General features: G+C 43.0%; 1 protein-coding gene across 5 annotated transcripts in view; it reads left to right on the plus strand.

Moving 5' to 3' along the window:
* GPR50 (G protein-coupled receptor 50) overlaps positions 1-21729 on the plus strand; it is a 43030-nt gene that overhangs the window by 16755 nt on the left and 4546 nt on the right. For 2 of the 5 annotated variants that reach the window (XM_077185995.1, XM_077185994.1), the window contains one exon: positions 15132-15192. The exons of 2 other annotated variants lie outside the window; for them this stretch is intronic. In XM_077185995.1, coding sequence (XP_077042110.1) covers positions 15189-15192 — 4 coding nt within the window. In that variant the 5' untranslated portion in view covers positions 15132-15188. Of the gene's footprint in view, positions 1-15131; positions 15193-15806; positions 15849-21729 lie in introns of all 5 variants that reach the window. One more of the 5 variants, XM_077185993.1, reaches the window with a different exon arrangement.

A 21729-nucleotide genomic window follows, 5' to 3' on the forward strand; every position in this document is an offset into this window, starting at 1 on the left:
GCCCAAAACTGAACTCAGCATTCCAGGCGTGGCCTCACCAGTGCCCAGCACACAGGAACAATCACTGCCCCATCTTTCCAGCTTATGGCTTTATCTAATTCATGTTTGATTTATATTCTAATTTTTCACACCATTCAGGAAAAAAAGGTTCCAAACAAGCAGTGCCTCTTAACATACATGTAACTTCATCTCCTGCTTTGAGTAGAGGAAAGGAGTATAACAGGGAGCAGGTGTTGCTTCTCCCAGCTTTACACATACTTGACTGTGATGCTTCTTTTAGAAATGTTTCCTTCTCCAAAGAGCCAAGTAAAAACTGTCATCCTGAAAACGATGACCAATTAAGAAATGGCAACATGGAAATTCCAGGAGAGGGAACAGCATATGACCCTTATAAAGTGCTGTAAGCACTGTGGAGAGCAGACAACTGTACTTGGTTCCTGGCAATATCTTTAAAAATTAAAATACGAAGTAGTCCAAGAGGAGCTGGTTGTAGAGCTTTGTACATCATCAGTGGTGTAGTCTGGTTTTTCTCCAACACCTTCAAGCCAGAACTTTGGATGAATTTCAGTACAAAAACTATATTTTAATTTCACAGTGGTTAAAAAGGTATCATTTCTTGACAAAAGTCTATCTAGCCAAATTTTAAAGACTTTTTTCTCTTCTTCCATGGCTAATTTTGATTAAGACCTGCCTTGCAACAATGCCAGTAAAGCCAAAGCTTTTTTACTTCAGAAAATGGAGAAAGGTACAGCAGGTTTATTGGCAAGGCTGGATGTATTTTATTAACACCACGATGGGGAAGTCCGATTCTGATTTATTTGCAGAAATTTCACAATTTGGCAGTGCTGTCTGGCAGACTTTCTCTTGATAGTTAATTGTCTGAATATTAGGATTGGCCTGAATAGAAAGTTTTGTTTGAATGGGAACTTCAGTGTGTGCTGAATCCTTTTTAGAACCTGTGAACATTTTTGAGAACCTAAGGCACACAGGTAAATGTTAGAGAGTTTAGAAGAAACCCGTAGTTCCTGATCAATGCAGTTCTAATTCACATATCTGTTAGAAATAGAACTTTTCCAAAAGCTTCTGTCTAAATTTAAATGGACTGTTTATAGCAACCAGCCAGTAATACAATATCATGAGCAAAATGTGCTGAGCATGTGGAGCAAACAGGGTTATTTAGCCATGAATAAATCATTGGTTCAAATCAACTTGCACTAACGATGGTGCCCATTTAAAGAAAATGTACCTCGTAATTCCAAGTGTTTCAGAATTTATAATAATAATTACAGTCTTAATCACCAGGAGGCAATGTTTCTTTCCCCTGCTGGCAGAGGAAACCTTCGTAATGTAGGGCTTCTCCTTCTTTAGATACAGGACTCTAATTTCCCCATGACAATCGTATCAGACATGTGCCATTTTATGGGGTTTTTCCCCTCTGCCAAATGGGGAAAGGCAGAGAAAGATGACAAATTTGGCCTTGTATATTGTTTTAGGGAGTGAATGTCTTTGACTCTTAATTTCTGTACTATGGGGAATTTTCATGTCCAGATTTGGGTTTTGGTGTTTAAAATTGGAACAAAAAGTCAAAATTCACTGTACACTGGAGGTCGATTGCAGCTTGTCAAAACACTCTATTAGTGCTGAAAAAATGTAAATGTGCATATAAGGTAAAATGGAACTTTTCCATGAGGCAGCTCCTTCTGGCAGTGGTGGTGCAGGGCATGGCACCAGATGACCCTCAGGCCTGCTTTGATGTGGCTGTTCTCAGGCTCAGAGCGTTCCTCAACCCCTTGGTCTCCATGAGGTATGAGAAAACACTGCCTCAACAGACCTCTGTGCATTAATTCCATGGGGCAAATACTGACCTTATTTACCTGGCTTTCTGAAAACTTCTTGCTTCTGGTGGCACTCAGAAAGTCCAAGGCATTTTTTATAGAAAGACCTGAAAATGCAGGGTACTGAACCAAAAGGAAAACAGTCAAAATGTAAGCTTTCTACAGCTCCATGTATTGCAACCCCTTGCATTATTAAACCTTTTATTTATTATATCAGACATAACTATGTGAATTCATACACTTCAGATGTATACAAATATATTCCCAATCAACAGGAAGAATTTTAAGATACTTTATGAGTGGGTACTTTCTGCAGTTTTTATTTTATAGGGATGCTCTTTATCCTCCTTAAACTTGAAACCAGGACAGTTAATGCTGTGGGATGGGATGAGATGGAGTTTGAAGAATGGAAAAGCACAAGAAACAATTTCTTATAAGGTTACCTATAATCCTCTGCTAAATCTATGCTTCAGAAACATCTTGAAAGGGAGGGTGCTGATGCTGTTGCCACGGAAGCAGTGTGAGTGTTCATGCTTGCTTCAGCACACCAGGATCAGCCCTGTTGGGAATGTCCCTTCCCATAAAAGGGGAAGGAGGGAATTTACCCTTGAGATTTGCCAGTAGTGGAAAGGGAAGTACCAAATGGGTTAGTTTTCCTACCACATCAGGTTTCCCACTGCACTCACTTTTCCTATTTTTTGCTGAAAAATAGAAGAAAGCACTAAGGGGGTGGGGTAGAAATGAGAAAGAGAGGAATGGTAAGGATTCCCTTGTCTGTGGGATGTGGATTTATGAGTCTCATAAAATGCTTTTCTGCTTTTCCTAGTGAGAAATAATCATCCAATTCTTTTGTCTTTAAGAGCATGATGATTTATGCTCTCAGAATGAGTGCTCTTTCCAGTTTTCCACATTTTTTCAGTGCCTCAAAAATGTCTTGGGGAGATTTCTTTTTCCCAAGAAAGGGTGGAACAGATGATCCTTGGGGCCCCTTTCCAGCCTGGTTTTCTATGATTCCATGATAAAGTGTGTTTGATTTTTGTTATTTTTACCCCATGTAGTTGTGTGGTGTTCTCCATTAAGGGCTCTGTGATTGTGTCTCAGGGAAATGTGTGTAGATAGATAATCATTCACATGATACTCTGTGCCAGAGTCAAAATCTGTGTAATTATCTGAACAACTGCATACCCTAAGTGTTACAGAGTTGAAGAAATTTGTGGCTTTCAACCTGGGCTTTATGAAAGATCTAGTTTTGTCTTTGATAGTATGTGGGTAATTCACATGATGTCATTCAAGTTTGCAAAATACATCTCCAGAGTATTGGTTCTGGCATCATTAGTAATGAACATTAATCATAATTAAAGGAATGTCATTATTTGAACTTTTGAATTTTTGTCCTTTTAATGTTTATGTGACTGTTGCAGCAGCTGCAAGTATTGTTGTAAACATCTGACCACATCCATGGAAAGAAATCTGTAAATGATCAGAAGACTACTAAAGTAGGGCTTTCTTTTCCTGGACTTTAAATGGTGTCAGCAGCATAGTTACCTTCCCAACGTGTTTTCCCTTTTCTTTTTAATATATTGAGGAGCCAGCTTTGCCTTCCTTTACAACCCCTGTCAATGGATAACAATCCAAATTAATCCTGATACCATCTTTATTTGCACATGACAGGAGAATGTGTAAGTGAGGGAGGGTAAATATTTGGAGCAGGTACTGTCATAGCGTGCAGCCAGTGGGTGTGGATTATGGACACGTCGCCCCAAAACGTGTTGTAGGATGCACTGTGGTGAGGTAAGGCACAAAGCATCTTTCTCATCATGTGCCCAAAGAGGCTGGACCCAACAATCCAGGAAATAGCAAAGTTGGGTTTGTTTCCAGAGGGCTTGTTCCCATGCAGTCTCCAGCACGCTCACCCTGGCTCAGGCTGTGTGTACTGGACAGAGCATTCCAATTTCCAGCTCTGCCTGTAGGGAAATGAAGGAGCATTTTAGGACCTACTGCTTCTCCTTGCAGAGGTCAGACTAGTTCAGACTAGTGAGAACTGGGTTTGGCTTCCCATGACACAGCAATCCGAGGGGAAAAAATATGTGAATCCTGGCTTAAATGGATAATGTGAAATGCAGATGTGTCATTATGCCTTGCCCTGCTGTCTGCAGGGGCAGGGCTGAACCTCGTGCTTCTGCTGACAGGGGTCTTGCATGGTTCCCAGAGTGTCAAAAGTTGAAGACAACTGTACTTTTTGGGTCTCCAGAGAGAGTGTGCAGTGCCCCCACCCCCTGACTCCCCCAGCATTCCATCCATCCTGGTCCCCTTCCTCCCTCACAGCCTGTCTCCTGGGCTTTGTCTGCCTTCAGCCCAATCCTGTGTGAAAACAACAGAGGGAAGTTGGAGGGGCTGTCATTTTCCTTCTGCTGTCACATCCCCCAATGAATCTGAAGGTGACTTGTGGGTTTAAAGTGAACTAGCAGCAGTTTTAAGCATAGTCCTGCATGTTCTGCTCTTACTCCTGATTTTTCTCTACTCATTGAATGCAGCCTCACGTTAGAGAGGGAACTGTCCTGCTGACTGCAGCAAGCAGGCACTGCAGACAGAGGGGACACTTCACTCATCAGCTCCCACTGCTTTCATGGGTGATGCCAGGCCTTGCAGTCACATCTGGGAGTTTTGCAGGAGGGTGGGAATTCCACACAGTTGTATTGATGAGGCATGTAGTCCAACCTATGTGTTTTCATCAGCCTTTTTCTCACTAAAAACCCTTTCAATTGAACTCTTTTTGTTATTCTTGAGCGTGTTTCCTCCTGCCCTACTTCATGTCCCAAGGTAAAAGTTACCATTAAAGGTTTTACAGATAATTGCATGTTTTTATTGCATCCTGCAGGCAGAGCTCAAAGGTTGAGAGGAAAGATGTGCCAAACTGGGCTGTCCCTGAGAGGATTTCCTTTGTGATGGAGCATTCTGTCTCTAGCTGACGTGTCAGCCAGATTTTCTTTGTCAGCCTTCATTTTAGAATGTGACCAGGTAATACTAGAAGAAAATATGGCCTTTAGTTCTTACTCCTAGGTTTTTCCCTGTTGGCTTTCAAACCAATGATGTTTCTGAAATGTTGAGATGCAGATGTGTTTCTGTGTTTTCTTCCAGGGAGTGAGCAATGGCAGCACTGCAGGTCCTCAAATGAGTGCAAGGTGATAATATTTTACAGAAGAAACCTTTGTTGGTGAAAAATTATGTAATCAATTTCCTAGATTCTTTTTTGCAGAAAACAATTTTTTTTTGTGTTATGAGGAAGAACAAAATAGTGGTTTTGACATCTTCAGAAATTAAGGTTTTCATGTAAAACTTTCTTGAAAAAAGTCCCAACTCAAGACTTCAGTTTTATAATGAAAGTAAAAGAGCTTGAAGTCACGGTGAAATATTCTGCTCCCAAATTTCTTCTTGTTTGGTGCACTGGAAATTACATTTTCTGAGGTAATGAAGAACAAATTGTGTAGTAGCAGGAGCCAAACACTCTTGTTCCAAACAAAAGGTTATTTTTACAACCTGTGTGCTGGAGTGTGCCAGGAAGTGTGTGAGGAAAGAGCAGTGACACTCCAGATGCCACACTTTACCAATCCTTCAATTTTCAGGTTTTTTTGAATTGCAAAGTTTATCTTGTGTTTTGGATGGAATAATACAGACCCAGATCCAACAAGCAGTCTGTCTTCAGTGGCTTGATAAATTGTTCTTAATTTTCTGGAATAGGTTAATTTCATTTAGGTAAGGAAAGGCAAAAAAGCAGGCTTTTTAGGGCACTGCCAAAAAGAAGATTAAGTCAACATCAAATCCATTAGTCACTCGATTTATCTGTGTTGGCTAACACCATTTCAGCCTCTTTGTCTTTTTTTTTTCCCTTAGGTGACAATTTAGGTAACTCAGAATTTCACTGCTGTATTTTGCAGCATTACATAGTGGTTGCTCTGCATAAAACTAGGTTTACTGCCCTCTTAATTTTTTTTTAGGCAGATTTTGTTTAATTTTATTTTTCATGGCAACTTTTTCGTCTTCTGTGAATGTACCAGTTCTTTGAAAACTAATTTCTGGGACTGTGCAATCCTAATTATTGTTGTAGGCTGCTGCAGAACATGCCTGTAGTAGAAGTTGCTTCTATTAATTGTGCATTTTTATGTGCCCATCATTATTCAGTGCTAGTTCTGGGTTTCCTTTCAGGATGCCTGTTCCAGGCTCCACGGTGTGCTTGCTTGGGGTTGTCTTGGCAGCCTTTGTTCTCCTCATTTTAGTTTCTTATGACAAAGGATTGGAGATTCCTCATAGACAGAGGTTCTGATGTTAGTTGAAGTCTAACCACTGATGGAGACTTTTTTCACCTTTGGAATATCTCTAACATGTCCATCCTTTGAGGATTCTTTGCTAATTACCTGGTGTTATATTTTTCAAATTCTTCCAAGAAACATGTATGCCAGCTATTATCCCTGCCTTTGCTGGTGTCACTGAAGCCATTAGGGATTTAGGGGAAAATACTGGTTTAGAGGAGACTTCTGCTAATAACTTCTTCCCAAAATGAGTTTTCATCTTCTAACCTGAGACATTGAAGGTGAGTTAGTTTCACTTGAAGTCAGCAGCAACCCCTCAACAGGAAATGTTCCTCTGGCACCACGGTGGGAATGACTCCACAGAGTTGATGGGAAGAGTGTTGCCTATGGAATTTAAAGTTGCATGTGCTACATTCAGCATTTCTCATCTAAACTCCTCCCAGTGTGGGGGACTGTGGGGAACTCCAGGGCTGGTGAACAGGGATGTGCTTCTGCCAGTTATATCCCATTTCTTAGGTTGTTCTTGCTGTCACAGCCCCTGAGCCCGCCCTGCACAGAGCTTTGCACAGAGCTGTAAAAGTGCTCAGTGTGGGAGGACTCCCCAGAGCCAGAAGGTGAGCATGCTGGAAACGTTTCAATTTCTGTTCTGCCTCCCAGTCAATGACATCCTCTTACTTGTAGATACCAGTGAATCCACTGGAGGCAGATCTTTTGCTGGCAGGGCAGGAAGCTGGAACATGCAGAGGCAGCGGTTTGCTCGTGCTGCGTGGCGATTAACTGGAAAAGTCCTTGCTTGGAACAAGAATGTGTCTCTCGTTTGTCCTTACATTCAGTTCTCCAGTATAAGACTAGCTCTTACTAATTAAATGCAGAATTACACAGTGCAGTCACCTTCTGTCCTCTAAAGAAATAGAGAACAAAACGTGTCAGCGCTGCACTCTCCTGCTGTGGGATAATCTGGAACTGGCTGTTGGTTATGTACTTAATTTGTTTGGGTTGTCAGTGTTTATTAGGAGCCTGATTGAAGCAAAATCATTCCATCCGTTCTGGAAATCAGCATCCTTCTAGCAAAATGTACAGCTTGGCTTGCAGGATACTTTTTAGTCCCAAGTATTTCCCTGTGGTTTCTGTGGTACCTCTACAAAATCAACTCCAAGTGTGACTTAATACAGTCCCGTTCCCCCAGCAATCCCAGCTGCTTTCATAGTGTAGTCACCAGTGCCTGGTGGCATGGAGAATTTGGGAGTGCTGAAAGGTGGTGACAGGAGTGGCCTTGACCTCTCTGGGAAGAAGGAAATGTATGGTCTGTTCCAGGGTGGCATTGCTGCATCAGGCCCATCAGCATCCTCCATGTTGAATACTTCCATGTTATAATGGAATATTGTAACACCAAGTGAACAGCAGTAAAATTCAGTCTGGTAAGATTTATTACTTTAATATTGGAGGGCTTAAGCTGATACCAGATTAACATATTCATAGGGTTTTAGGAACTGCTTGGGTATTAACTGCTTCCTTTTAAACTGAAAACTTTGCAAGGGTGTCGCATCTCCTCTGCGCTAATGACTCAGTCTGTCTTTGTAAGAGGTTGAATTTCTTTACATGATGTTTTGAGACTAAATATGAAAGAGGGGAAATGGCCCTTAATTTTAACAAGTTCCCATTTGGTTTAACAGCTGCTGTGAGATCTCTCTTGTCTTTTTGGCTGTGTTTGCCACTTTGGCAGTGTGTTTCTGATTGTCAGAGTCATACAGAGTTCTAATGAAGTGCAACACTTTTTTCTTTTCCCTACAGCTGTTATTTGTCATTTGATATAACTCTGCCTTGTGAGAGTTTTATTCCTGTATAGATGATAAAAGGACAGCTAGTATCAGAAGGCAGTGCTGGCATGAGAGTTTCTGCTTTGTTGCTAACATAGAAGAACCCATCACTCTCCTTTTAAAGGATGAGTTATGTGGCTGAATTTGGGAAAGCCTTTCAACTCCTGAGGGAGCCAAAGCCAGCCTCGTCCCCTGTTCTCCCCCTTGCTGCTGTCCTGTCCTAATTAGCAGTTAAACTCCACGCCCTGTGCTCCCAGTGCCAAGACACTGACTTCTGACAATCATGGGAGGTTTGTTTTTCACTGCAGTGCAGTAAACACTCTGTGTTTCTGCACTGTGCTCCCAGATCAGGGCTGTCAGACCTGCTGAGTCAGCAAACATGGCCCACACTCCTTGGGGTTCATCCTCCTCCTCTGCCCCACAGGGGGGAGATGTGGCAGCCAGGGCTGGGTGATGTGATGGCCTGGGCACAGCGTGACCCTGGAGAGGCTCTTGGGTGGTCCAGACTGGAGAGTTTGCTGCAAGAGCTGGGCTCTGTTATTTTGTGTAAATCTATTACTGAAGCTGCAAATCCTGGTTCTGCTAGCTCTGACGTTACAGATAACCCCCTGATTCCTTGGAGTACATACAGAGCTCAGCTGAGCTATTTCAGTGTTGCACATTTCACGTGGCTCTTGCACAAGGGTGATCCTGCTGGGCTGAAGGTGACTCCCATACTCTCAAGATGTTTCTTGAGCTGCCTAAATGCACGTGCAACCAACACTGGTGTGCTGCCATGCCTGACAGGGAAATACACACCATATCATTGCATGCTGCCAGCTCTGCTTGGGAAGCAGACTGTTTGCTGGACTCCACTCATTAATGTGCAAAGCTGTCATCCATTGCTAGAAACGTGCCAAGCAAATTTTTGGATGGAATTTCTGCAAAGCTCTTTGTAATGCACACTAACCTTGCCTTATGTCTCCCTGTTCTCTCTGTGTTTCTGTGCTTTTGGGGTTCCCTTTGAAGGAGGTGGTGGGAAACATGCTGTGAGTTTCCATTCCCTGCCTGGATATGTCTGTGTTACACTGCTGCTGAGGACTAGAAACCCTCTAACCCTGCCAAATCAACCCCCTCTTAGAAAAGTATCTTTAATGATATGTGATATTCCCACTGCCCTGAAGATTTCATGGTGAATGTATGGCATTGGTATTTGTTACAAATACTTCTCCCTAGAAGATTCTGTATTGAGCCCACGCTTCATTTAATCCTTAGAACTTCTCTTACTTTGGAGTTAGTTCATAAACAAAATTGCTTTACTGGGGACAGATAACAACATGGGGTTTCAGCAATTAAATGAAAAGTAGCAGGGAATCCTAAGGAGAGGAAATGGAGGGTCATAAATGGCTCTGAAGAGACTTGAAGGCAGGAATTAATATCTTATGCTTAATGAATGACAGCCCTTCAAAAATGCTGTTAGATAAAGCAATATAGGAGTGGAGAAGAGGACTTTTCAGAAATTGCACAGACTGATAGATGGTTTTTCTTTTAGAAATTTAGCAAACTTGACCATTTCTCTTGTCTTTGGGGAGGGTGGCAAATGAAAGCATGACCTCTAAAACTGATAGAAATTCCAACACTTCAGGAGCAAAAGGCAGTGTGAAAAGCTATAGCTTTTTCCTCTATTTTGCCCCTGCCAGGGGAGAGATCTCACACTGACTGAAGGTGCTGAGTTATTCCTTTGTTTCTGACTTTACTCAACCAGCACATGCCTAAAGCTTTTTTTATGGTCGCAAGTAGGGTGGAAGGTAGCTTGGATTTGAGTAAGGGCAATGTAGTTACAGAAATCATAGAATCATAGATTCATTAAGGTTGGGAAAGAACTCTAAGGTCATCAAGTCCAACCATTAGCCCAGCACTGCCACGTTCTCCACTGAGCTATATCCCCCCAGTGCCACATTCTCACACTTCTGGAACACTTGAAGGGATGGTGATTCCACCACTTACCCAGGCAGCCTGTTCCAAGGGAAGAAAGACTCCTCCTTTTAGCAGTTTTTAAGAGCTGTGGCTGAGGGGGATGATCAGTTGACCTCCCAGGGTCCCCCCAGCTCTGTTGCTGCTGATGGTTTTATAGTCACACCCTCAGCTACATAAACATGGAGGTGGAGAGCAGATTCTCCTTTACCAACCTCCAACTGGCTTGAAAAGTCCACTCAGGGTTAGCATTAAAGGGCTGCATGCAGCCCTCCCCTCTGGGTTCCTGATGGGAATCATGAGGCTCAAGTGAACACATTATCACTTTGAAGTATGGAGGTGTGGATGCGGATGCTAAGTAGTTTCAGAGAGAAGAAATGTCGGTGATTTATTTCTTGCTGAGAAATTTCATTAGGGAGAAAAAGGAAAAGGAGGAGAAAAGTTTTAGGGGGACACTGAAAGCATCATCAATTGATGGTGGTTATACAACTCTAAAAGTAGGCCTGCCCTTATCACTACAGATTAGAAAGTAGGACTCAGGGGTATTCCAGGATTAGGCAATTTAGCTAAATACGTCAGAGTTTCTTTGCCTTATGTGGATGGCCTTTTTTACAGCATCTTTTATTCTTTATGGAGCTTTTTTTTTTCTTTTTTGCTGAGGGCAAAATATAGTTTGTAAGAGCAGAATCCAGCAATGCTCTTCTACTGGAAGCTATTGATAGCAAAGTGTGTGCCAGCCTTTTCAAGTATTATCCACAAGTGTGAGATCTGCCCTCGGACGTGTGTATTGCTGTCTGTAAGTCTGATTCCTTACTTCCTTCAGTAGTTTAGGTGTCACTGTCCCATGGAGTCTTATTTGCCTTCAAGCCACTTGGGCATTATCCACCACGAGACTCCCATTGAGATCAGTGTTGGAGCACACTCACTTGAACCATTTGTTCGCACAGGCTTGTGCTGGAACACATTTACTCTGGACTTTACCGCAAAAGCATCTTTTCTCCTTTTATAGACCCACACATTGCACCTCAGTGTTTTGTAAGTCTTTAGGAAAAGAACAGTAGCAGATGCCATCCAGAAATACATTTGGGACTCCCTAGTCCAAGTTTCTCACATCATTGATCGTTTCTTGTTGTTCATCCTGTACCCAGCCTTGACATGAGGTCTGTAAACCCTGTGGAATATCTGGAGTGAAACTTTTGCTGATGTTCTGGGAAACAATGTTTTTGGACTCCTTTCTGGGAAAATGAAGGCATGAGAGTTTTTTTTATTTTCCAGTATCATTATATTCTTACTGAACCAACTTTAACTGTTTGCATTGGACTTTTGCCTATGTAATTGTATCAGAGTCCCTAAAGTGTTTCCAGGTGAAAGTAACTCTCCATTTCCTGTGGGATTAGTAAATAGTTATGAATGAACCAGGAGGTCCAGAACAATTTTCTTTTACTTTCTTTTCTCCTATTTGCATGCACTGTGTCTCTCACAGTTCACACAGTCTTGATGAAGCCATGACATCTTGGGCCTTTCTTTGCTTGTCCATTTTGTAAGGAATATTACTCCTCTTCCTAGCAGATTGTGAAAGCTGGATGAGCAGTACTTCAGGTATCTCAGCCCTTTTCATTGCCCTCAGCCATGCTGCTTTCCTGTCCTTCATGGCATCATTTCTCTTCCAACCTCACCTCCACTGCTTGTGTGTACTGTGGCTGTACCTGCTTCATGCCAGGTTCAGCATGAGGCCACAGGAGAAAAAAATGTGGGCTCTAGGGAATTCTATGATCTAAATCTAGCTCATGGGTTTTTTTTGTTGTTTGAAAAAATATGTTAAGGTCTTCTGAAGAAAGCCAATCAATTGGGGCACAGCAGTCCCTGTAAGGCATACCAGGACTGTGCTGTAGCCTACAACTAGGCTATCACCTTGGAGATAGTTTGGATCCAAATTATATTTCTTTTTCCTAAGTATAGTGGCAAATGCTGTGCAGAAGCACAGGTGATCATCACCCTGCTACTGCCCTAACACCCAAGCGTTCATTTAGGTAACCTAGAATTGGTTCAGAATGAGTTAAACAGTGAATGGTCTTCATCAATGGAAACATTTTTGTATAGTGAGTGTTTCTTTAGTGGCTTCATTATTTCCATATGCAATTCAAAAGAATTGTATGGGAAAAAAAAACACCTCCCATTCTCCCCAGCTAAGAAGGAAGAGCTGGGACTGTAGAGAGAATCATCCCTGCTTTGTCAAGACAAATTGTTAATTGTGGCATCTGCTCCTTTGCAGTGGATGTCCGTGGTTGTAGTGACTGGTGCTGGCACTAAGGTTTAGTCAACAAACTGTGCTGGTGAGGCACAAGGAGGAGCAGGAGCAGCTCCCAGGCTCAGCTGTGGTGGTTCAGCAGGGCTCTCCAGGGCAGTCAGACAATGTTTTTAACACTGAAATGAGCTGTGTGTTCATAGCTGACTGTATGCTCTGCCTGACAGCTGCCTAGGAGTTGGTTGCTTGCACACAGCTCCTTTCTGGGAGCACACTTTGACCAACACCAATAGCAAAAGAGCATTATTAAGTCTGTTAAGCCTGAGTTGGCAGATTTTTTTTCTAGAATAGTAACAGATGGCAAATGCTGGTGGTACAGCTGCTAGGACTGGGAGAGGACGGATGTTGGTTTGTCATTTCAGTGGATGCTGGCAATAATTCATATTTATGTTTATACAGGGTCTTTCCTCTTTGAGAGCACTTTACAAACCAGGTGATAAATAATGGCCTGGAGTTAACGTGGGCTGGTAGAGCTCATCCCTGAGCCCATGTGGCCAGTGTGGGAGGGTAAACATAAGGGCATTGGCCTGTGCTTCCTACACAGCCTGGATGTGGATGGGGCAGCTGCTCTACATAACATAGTGCCACTCAGCAGGGGTTTCAGGCAGAAAAGGAGGGCAAACAGCTGGAATTCAGCGGGTGACACTGGTATCCAGGGTGTCAGGTGCTACTTTGGGTACTTGGACTGACCTCTGGCTGAGTGGAGTTTTGTGTAGACTCTTCCCAAAGACATCTGTGTCCCACAAGAAGCTGCCTTAGGGTTGGGTAGCCACCAGCCATGCTGTCCTTGTGGCAGCCTGGGCTCTGCAGATCACCTGGCTCTGGCAGAGCTGCTCAGGCTCCCTCTCACTCTGTGCAAGTTGGGGGGTGGCCCCAAGGCCCTCTTGACTCTGACACTTGCTCTCCATCAGCCTTGCTGGGATGTGCTGTGAAGGCAGGCAGGATTTCCAGGCCCATCTTTATTCCAAGCATTTGGAATTGATAGGAGAAGGAATCAGGATTTTTTGTGGATTGGCTCACTGTCTCATGGTGTTACTGAGGGTGATGAGTTTGGTGGATATAACAGTGAAATGACAGAAACTGGGGCTCATAAGCAGAAAGGGCACTTTTTTAGCACTTCTTTTGTATTTATTAGGAGCTGGATCAAGACCACCACTTACTCCTTCTCCATTACTAACAGATTCAGTTGCCATAATTGCATTCAGGAAAAAGATCCCACTAGCAAGAGCTAAGTATAGAAATCAATAAGAATTACAGCACAGTGGTTTTCCCTAATGCGTAGGGTCAGAACTTCCAGGAAAACACAGGAAGAAATCATTAAAAGGCACTTAAATGAACATTAAATGGTATTTTAGAAACTTGAAAAATGTTGAAGGTAGGTAAAATGTCAACTTTATATAATTTTTCCTTTCTTTATATTATATTCAGATCACCTTTTCAGGAAGGAGTGCCTGAGGTGAGCAGGATGTGTGAGGATTAATGGGTAACAACATTTGGAAACTTGCCAAATACAGTTTCCCTAGGATGGTGTAAAGCTTCTTTTTCTTTATAAAGTATTTGAAATTCTGAAGATGGGGAAGTTGCTCTGCATTGGTACCAAAAGAGGGCTGACCATTTTTTAAGTGTTCAGAAGAAGATAGAATTTAATAATTTTTATTCATCTGAGAGTGAATGTCCAGCTACCATTTGTGTAACAGCAAAAGAAAAATCCTCCCCTTTACATTGCTTCCAGTGTAATGGTAAGTGATATAAGGAAGGATATGAAATCATGTTAACAGGGCTGTTCTCTAATTTCTAGCTCATTTCCACAGACTTCTGAGCTCAGCTAAGGCTGTGAATCTGGCTGATCTTAGCCAAATGAAACTTATGAATCTCTGGGGTGTGAACACTGCCAACTATTGCCCTTTTCTGCATTCAGTTAGAGTGGCTGAAGGCACGGCTCAAGTTTTGGCTCTAATTGTTTTGACAGCAAAACAATTAGAAAGTCATGACTTAAAAGTCTAAAATCCAGTAAATCCAGTCCTTCACCTGGTAATGTAAACAATTCTTGAGCCATCAGCCATGATAATATATGGTGCATAACAAATGTAATTGAAGCCCTACAGGGCTGGTCCTTCCTTCTCCAGTGAATACTCTGAGGTTTTTCTCCTTCTCTCTCAGAGGTCCAGAGGGAAGGGCAGCTTTCACAGCTGAAATGATGTACTGATGAGAGGACTCATGGTGTCAGGGATGCCAAACCTACACCAAAGTGTAGGTCACAACAAGGCAGAGGAGGAGGAGGAGAGTTTGCTTTGTGGACTGCCTTGGCCTTGCTCTGTGCATCTGCAGGGCTGGCACAAGGCAGGAGTAGCTCTAAGTGCCCCCAGTTTTCCCATAGGGAATGATGCCAGCAAACCAGATAACAGTTGGTAGCCCATACCATACTGCTATTTTCTGGCTTTGTGGTTGTGCTGAGAGATCTCAAAGGACTGTTTTCAGGAGTGAAATTATTCTGGAGTTTAATGCATTTTTTAGGACTTTCATAATGTCCTTAAATTGGATGTTTCCACATTGTCTAATCTTATATCCTAAGAATGCTGTGGGTTGGCAATACCTCCTGCCCTTTTTGTTATTATCCTGTGTATCATTTTATGCAGCACAGTCAGGATTTGAGAGCAGCTGACAGCCCAACTGCACTGTCTGTTTAACTGCAGGAAACCACACTTTATCCCTGTCTGAATGCTAATGCTAATGGAGTAATGATAGCAGATAATTAATTGAATGCCTTTTCCTTTCTTTTGTTTATTCCTCTCTTTGAATATACTCCCTAAATACACAAATAAAATCCTCAATTAAAATTTATGGATTAATGAATTGAAGAACAAATTTTTTTTTCTTTTTTTTTTTTTTTTTTTTCTTTCTGCCTGGATCTCAGTGAGAATTTTGCTGATTTTCACTTGTGCTCCCCTGTCAAACATTTTCAGTTGTCATAATGGGTAAGTATACACTGGGCTGTCATGTGGGTACATCAATGTATCAGTGCTTATCAGAATGGTGGAAAGACATGACAACAGTCTGGGATTCCTCCTGTGTCATTGTGTGTGGTGTGGAAGCCAGGAGCTTGTAAGGATCAGTGCAATGGGTCCCAATCCTCTACAGAAGGATCATTCTTAATGCACTTTGATGGGATAAATATTGTCCACCCAGGAATGACCCTTCAGAGTTTGTGATGTAAGAAATGCTTGTCAGAGTGAGGGCTGCAGGCTCAGCATCCCCCAACACCACAGCATGGTCATCCACTTAATTACAGCAGTACATGAGCAGTATGATTGCACATGCTCAGTGGTATCTTTATGTCATAAAAAGAAGAAAATTGATCTGAAAGCGTTTCCTATGAACTGCCACTTAGCAGAGCTGAGCACACACTTTACATCTGCAGGCTGGAGGTTAGTGACATACAAGCTATCACACAGCAAGTGGCAGGTAAAAACAAACAGGAAAAGGAGGCCATCACGGCTAATAAAGAGTCTTGCTGCATGCTGAATAAAGCTTTTTATGACTTTATTTTTTTTGCTTGAAGCAAATAGTACATTTTGTTTCTGTTTTGCAGTGAGCATAAGCTTTGGAAGGTTAAACAGAGTATTAGATTATGGTAAGTGGTCATCAGAGGCTTGCTTTACAGTCATGGCCTGTTAAATTGTTTACTGAACCTCATTATATATATGTCTCTGAGGCTGATGTGTGTCTTAAATCCCATTTTTCTGGAAGACCTGAGTCTGTTGATTTTTTCATAAAGCCTGAATGAACAAACATAAAATTTAAGATTCTCTTTATTATAAGCTGTGATTTATAGTATAATTATAGTCGTAAGAAGTCACTGCAAACATAACAGTTGCATCAATAAGCTTCCAGAATTTTGTTTAATATCTTCACTGACAATCTGGATGAGAGGATTGAGTCCACCATCAGTAAATTTTCAGATGGCACCAAGCTGGGAGCGTGTGTTGATCTGTTGGAGGGCAGGAGGGCTCTGCAAAGGGACCTAGACAGGCTGGATGGATGGGCCAAGTCCAACAACATGAAGTTTAATAAGTCCAAGTGCCAAGTCCTGCACTTTGGCCACAACAACCCCTGCAGTGCTACAGGCTGGGAACAGAGTGGCTGGACAATGCCCAGGTAAAAAGGGACCTGGGTGTGCTGGACTGAACATGAGCCAGCAGTGTGCCCAGGTGGCCAGAAAGACCAATGGCTCCTGGCCTGTGTCAGGAATGGTGTGGCCAGCAGGCACAGGGAGGTCATTCTGCCCCTGTTCTCTGTGTCCAGCTCTGGCCCCTCAGCTTAGGAAGGACATTGGGACACTTGAGCGCGTCCAGAGAAGGGCAGCAAGGCTGGTGAGGGGCTGGGAACACAAACCCTGTGAGAAACCACTGAGAGGGAGCTGGGGGTCTCCAGCCTGGAGGAGACTCAGGGGTCACCTCATCACTCTCTACAACTCCCTGAAGGGTGGTTGTAGTTAGGTGGGGTTGGGCTCTTTCTCCAGGCAGCGACTGACAGAATGAGAGGACACGGCCTTAATATGTGCCAAGGGAAGTTTAGGTTAGATGTCAGAAGGAAATTCTTCACTGAAAGAGTGATTGTGTGCTGGAATCAACTGCTCAGGGAGGTGGTGGAGTCACCGTCCCTGGAGGTGTTTAAAAAAAGACTGGACATGGCACTCAGTGCCTCCTAACACCAGGAGGTATTAGGTCATAGGCTAGAATAGATGATCTTAAAGGCCTTTTCCAACCTAGCTCATTCTGTTATTCTGCAATTCTGTAATTCTGTTATTGTGTATCTTAGCACATTTTCATAAATACAGGTTTTTAGTCCTCCTTTTCTACAGCTGTCAGTTAATCTGGCAGAAGCTGGACAGAGACCAGGGTCTGATCTCACTGCTGGGAAGAGGTTGGAACAGCAAGGTGACCAGTCATGCAGTGAGCCCCATGGCACTCATCCATTGTGCTCATGGGTCAGCTTCTCCCTTGCTCCCTCTGAAGCTGTTGTGTGGGGTTTTGTTTGCCTCAAAATGCTGTGCTGGGCACTGCCTATTTGGGAGCAACTCAAATCCCTGAACAGAGAGGGGGGAGGAAGCAGCAGCCTGGACAGCAGGCTTACCTGGAGTTAGACTGTTCCAGGTGAGCAGAAGTTGATCCACAACTGTGTTTCTGCTTTGGTGCAAATCCTGTCACTCAGGACAGTTCAGTTTGAGCACTGGGTGTACAGGTAACAGTGCTAACTTCAGGTTGCATTGAGCATCTGTCTTGTTCATCTGAAGGAAACAGATTTGTAGTTCTGTAATACTTCAGCAACAAATGTAAAAGAACTTCGTATGAGCAACAAAGAAACAAGAGGTTTGGATGTTTGGACGTTTTGAGATGTACAAAAAGTGACAACTTTCAGAAAGATATTTTATCTCCTTCTCCCCCCTCAACTTTTAACTCTGGTTCTAGGTTCGGGATATGCAAAACCACAGCCTGTAAAGGACAGCCCACAGCTGCTGTGTGGGAAAAACAGGGAGAGGCTGGATCTGTGCAACAGGAGCTTGGGCACCAGGGGATTTCCAACAGCCTCTTGAGGCAGGCAGTGCCAGTGACCCTGGTGTTTGCACAGTGATGCTCAGTTAAGCTCTGTAGAACGATACCTGTTTGGATGAGTCAGGTGCTGTTGGGGCAGCCTGCCAGTAAAGACTTTTACGTATGTGGTTTATTGATTTGCAGAATTCATTGAGGTATTTCCACATTTCCTAGAACCAGGGCTTGACAATATGTCCTCAGATAACCTGTGTTGTTGGATAATCCAGGCAGAATGAGAGGTAGGGCCGGGGAATTGCTGGAGTACAGGAGCAGACTGCTGGAGTGGGCAGAAATAGGTTTATGGGAGCAGAGGGAGAACTCAAAGAAGTGCTAAGGCACGAGATGTTCTGGGATAAATTCCCTTTTGCATCACTTGCACATGCCTGTAATCTGCTCTGCAGCTGGGCTTCAGGTTTCTTGGAGTTGTTGTTTTCCCCTAAGCAATTGTGGAATACACTGTGAACAGTGTGTTGTACCTCTATAATTTGTAGCTTTGTGTTGGACTTCTGTAATGTAAAAGAATTTGTAATTTCTCTGAAAATGGGGAGAAGTCTGTGTTACCAGTGTTACACTTGCCTTTCTCCCCCATTTCTGCCTCTTCATGTATGACTCTGTAACTGGGGGATGGAGCACAGTGGCACATGAGCCAATTTATAATAAGTAGAAATTAAAAAAGGGATGGAAAATGTGAAAGCTAATAAGGAAATATAGTCGCATGCCAACAAAGAGAAAAAGATTCATCTGAAAATATTGTTGCAGAAGCAGATAAATTTAAATTGGAGATAAAGCCCTACTGGTATTATTTATGGGCCAGGCTCCTTTGTTTTATAGTGGGAAAATGTAAAAAAGCAGTACTGGGGATCACTGGCAGGAGACTGCTCTTTACCTTTTCTAAAAGCCACAACATATTAGATGGCTTCCCATTCCACAGTGTCTTTGGGAAGGGGGGTCCCACCTCATCCTACAGAGGGGAGGACACAAGCTGTTGGGGCAGGGCTCAGCACACGGTGGTCTCACAGCAAACCAGGGACTGCAAGGCTAAAGCAATGTTTAACTCAGACTGCTCCTGTTTTAATAATTAGCCAATAGCCAGTTCCCATACTTTGAAGGGCATGTTCTGCTTTGGTGGCATGCAACGTGCCCCCTCTTTTCAGTACTCAGCCATTAAAAATGCACTGATTTCCAGGACTGACCTGCAAGTGGCTGTTTTATGGGCCTGCCTTGCCCCTTCATGTCACCAGAAGAAAAGGATGAAGTTGAGCACATTCCCACCTAAACTGGGAGATGGGTTTGTTTCTGTGAATGAAGTGAACCCTTCTGGCTGTATTTCAGGCACCCAGCACCCTCCTGGGCCATAGGTCTGGTGGGTAGGAGAGGTGAGACTGCGCCGTTGAAGGTACAGAGCAGGGCAGGTTTGCTCCCTGAGTGGAGGAGATGATTATTTTCTTGATAAAACCATCTCATTTTCTCCCTGCAAGGAAGTTGTGTCAAAATAGTACACACAATACTGTGCTCTTGGATTGAATCCAAACTATGAAGTTCATCCTGTGAATATTATTTCTATAGATTTTTTCTTTATATTTTTGCTTTCAAATATTCAAGTTGGTTAAGAAAGACCAGCAGAAATGGCTTATTTCTTCCAGCAGCTGGCAGTGAAGCAAGATAGTAATTTTCCCTATGATTTTCTAAGCTTTGGATTAAATCCATGGATGTGGTGTTTTAAGTAGGGAATATTCAGCTTTGTTCTGCTCTGCCTAGTTCAGAACTGGACGTTGAATGTGTCTCTTTCATGCCCAGCAAAGGCAGAGACTTGCTTTCTAGCTGCTTGTGTATAAATGTGCATCCAAGCTGGACAGGTCTGGTGAAGAGGGAGAGTTGTGGTCCAGTTAGTGGAGTCTGTCTCCAGTATCCTCTGGAAGTCTCCTAAACTGGATAGCTGATCCCTCTCTGTCTCTGTTTCACTCTCTTGAAAATTGTTTTAGAAAAGGAATTCTGGTGCTGGGGTCACATTTTCTGTTTGTTGAAGTGCGTGTTTTTGATTGAGTGAATAAAAGTTTTGCTGCAGAAGAGCATTCCCTCTCTGGGGTGCCTGCAGCCTCACTAAGCCTGGCCACAGTTGGTTCTGCCCTTGAAAATGGGCATAAATGGAATTAATTATATGGGGAACCAGGTTCAGTAACTGCATTTTAAAAGGCTCTCAGTAAGTTATTAAATCAGCAAGAAAGCAGCACTGAGGCCCAGCAGATGCAGAAGCTGTGTGCTGTGGTAAACCTGTGTACGTAAAATTTCTCTAAAAAGATTTTAGCACTTCACATGACCTCTGCTAATACTTATTTTGAAGTGACAGTCTGTGTCAGCTGCCTCAGCTGCACACTGCCGGGGGCTGTTCTCCAGTCTGGACTGCTTTCTGGTCAGCATGAAGTGCCCTGATAGAAGCTGTTGACTTGTCCTGATAGTTTTTGTTGGCACAAACATAGCCATGACCCAACTGCAATGGCAATGCAGCCATGCTTTCCAACAGCCCTTGCATGTTTTTTCCAAATGCTAAAGCCTGTGACCTGGTTGAATCAAGATGTAAGAGAGTCCTTTCAGGGATACTACACAAAAATACCTCTTTTTAGTAATTTTAAAAATAGATATCTACTCCACTAGACAGCGGGATATGAGGGCTTGAAGAGGAGGTGTAGGTGTGATCAGTTGGATGGGATGTTGCCTCTATCACATAGGGGCACAGGTCTTCACACCTCAAATGTGTTACATACAACTGTATTCTCTATATATATTCTCTCTATGTGTATATATATTTGCTGTCTAGTAATATTTTTCTTCCCACTGCTGCAGCTACACCTGAAAGTTGCAGAGTTAGGAAAACTGTTTTCTCTAGCATGTTGTCCTCTAACTGAAGTGGTGAGCTCCTGCTGAAATGACACTCTCTGTGGTCATCAAAATGCTGAGTATTGACAGGTGTCCTTTTCAACATTATAGCTAGTCCTGTAGTTACACCAGTTCCCACAAGACTTCAGGGTCCTTTTCTTAATGCAATCCTCTATGCTGACTGGCAAGCTGAACAGAAAGGCTTTTTGCCTCCCTGAAAATACACCAGACTGATGAAATGAGCAGCAAGTGCTGTTAGAAGGTCACTGGTCACCCGAGTCATTGGAGGCTGCTCCTCACAGTGGAGCTGTCAGGTGTTGTCCCACACAATACAGCATTTTCAATTCAATAAGGCTTAAATTATTTTATACTTGCTGAGACTCTCAACTCTCTGGTGTAGAGCCTAAATGAACAAGCTTCAGCACATAGTCTGCAGAGATGACTGACTGCAGCTTATTAATCACATTCTCTGCCCAGGACCAGAAGTGAAAAAATGACTGGCCTTCCATATTGAACTGGACAATTTTAACATTAAAAAGACAGGAAAATATGCCATATAAGATAAGCACATCAAGGCTGCCTGCACCATGATTCCTTGAAAAACACACAATTATTAGCATGAACAGTGCAGAAATTCTGGTGAATGCATACCTGCTTACATGCAAAAGAACAAAAGAGACTTTTCCTTTGCAACTGTTGTCAGTGAAATGAATACACCACATAACCTGCCTACCATACTCCTTTGGCCCATGACGGTCAGAGAGAGTCAAGCTGGCTGGTTAACAAGGAGAACAAAATCCTTCTCTCCTGCACAACTTAGAGGACCACAGGTACCTGACTCCCAGCTGTAGCCAAGTTAAAGGTAACACTTTTAGTGCAGACTGTTCCTAAGAAGGAACGTGCAGGTCAATCATGCCTAGTTACTCTCCATTGCTGTCACTAGTACAGCAAAGTCTTATTTTCTAGGGTTTCACATTCCAAATGGACAGTAGAGTGAAGCCCATCAGAGGACTTAGGGCTAAAGAGGAGTTTGGAATTGCAAGTTGT

This window comes from Agelaius phoeniceus, chromosome 14 (genome assembly GCF_051311805.1).
Source record: "Agelaius phoeniceus isolate bAgePho1 chromosome 14, bAgePho1.hap1, whole genome shotgun sequence".
In the NCBI taxonomy this organism is placed as follows: Eukaryota; Metazoa; Chordata; class Aves; order Passeriformes; family Icteridae; genus Agelaius; species Agelaius phoeniceus.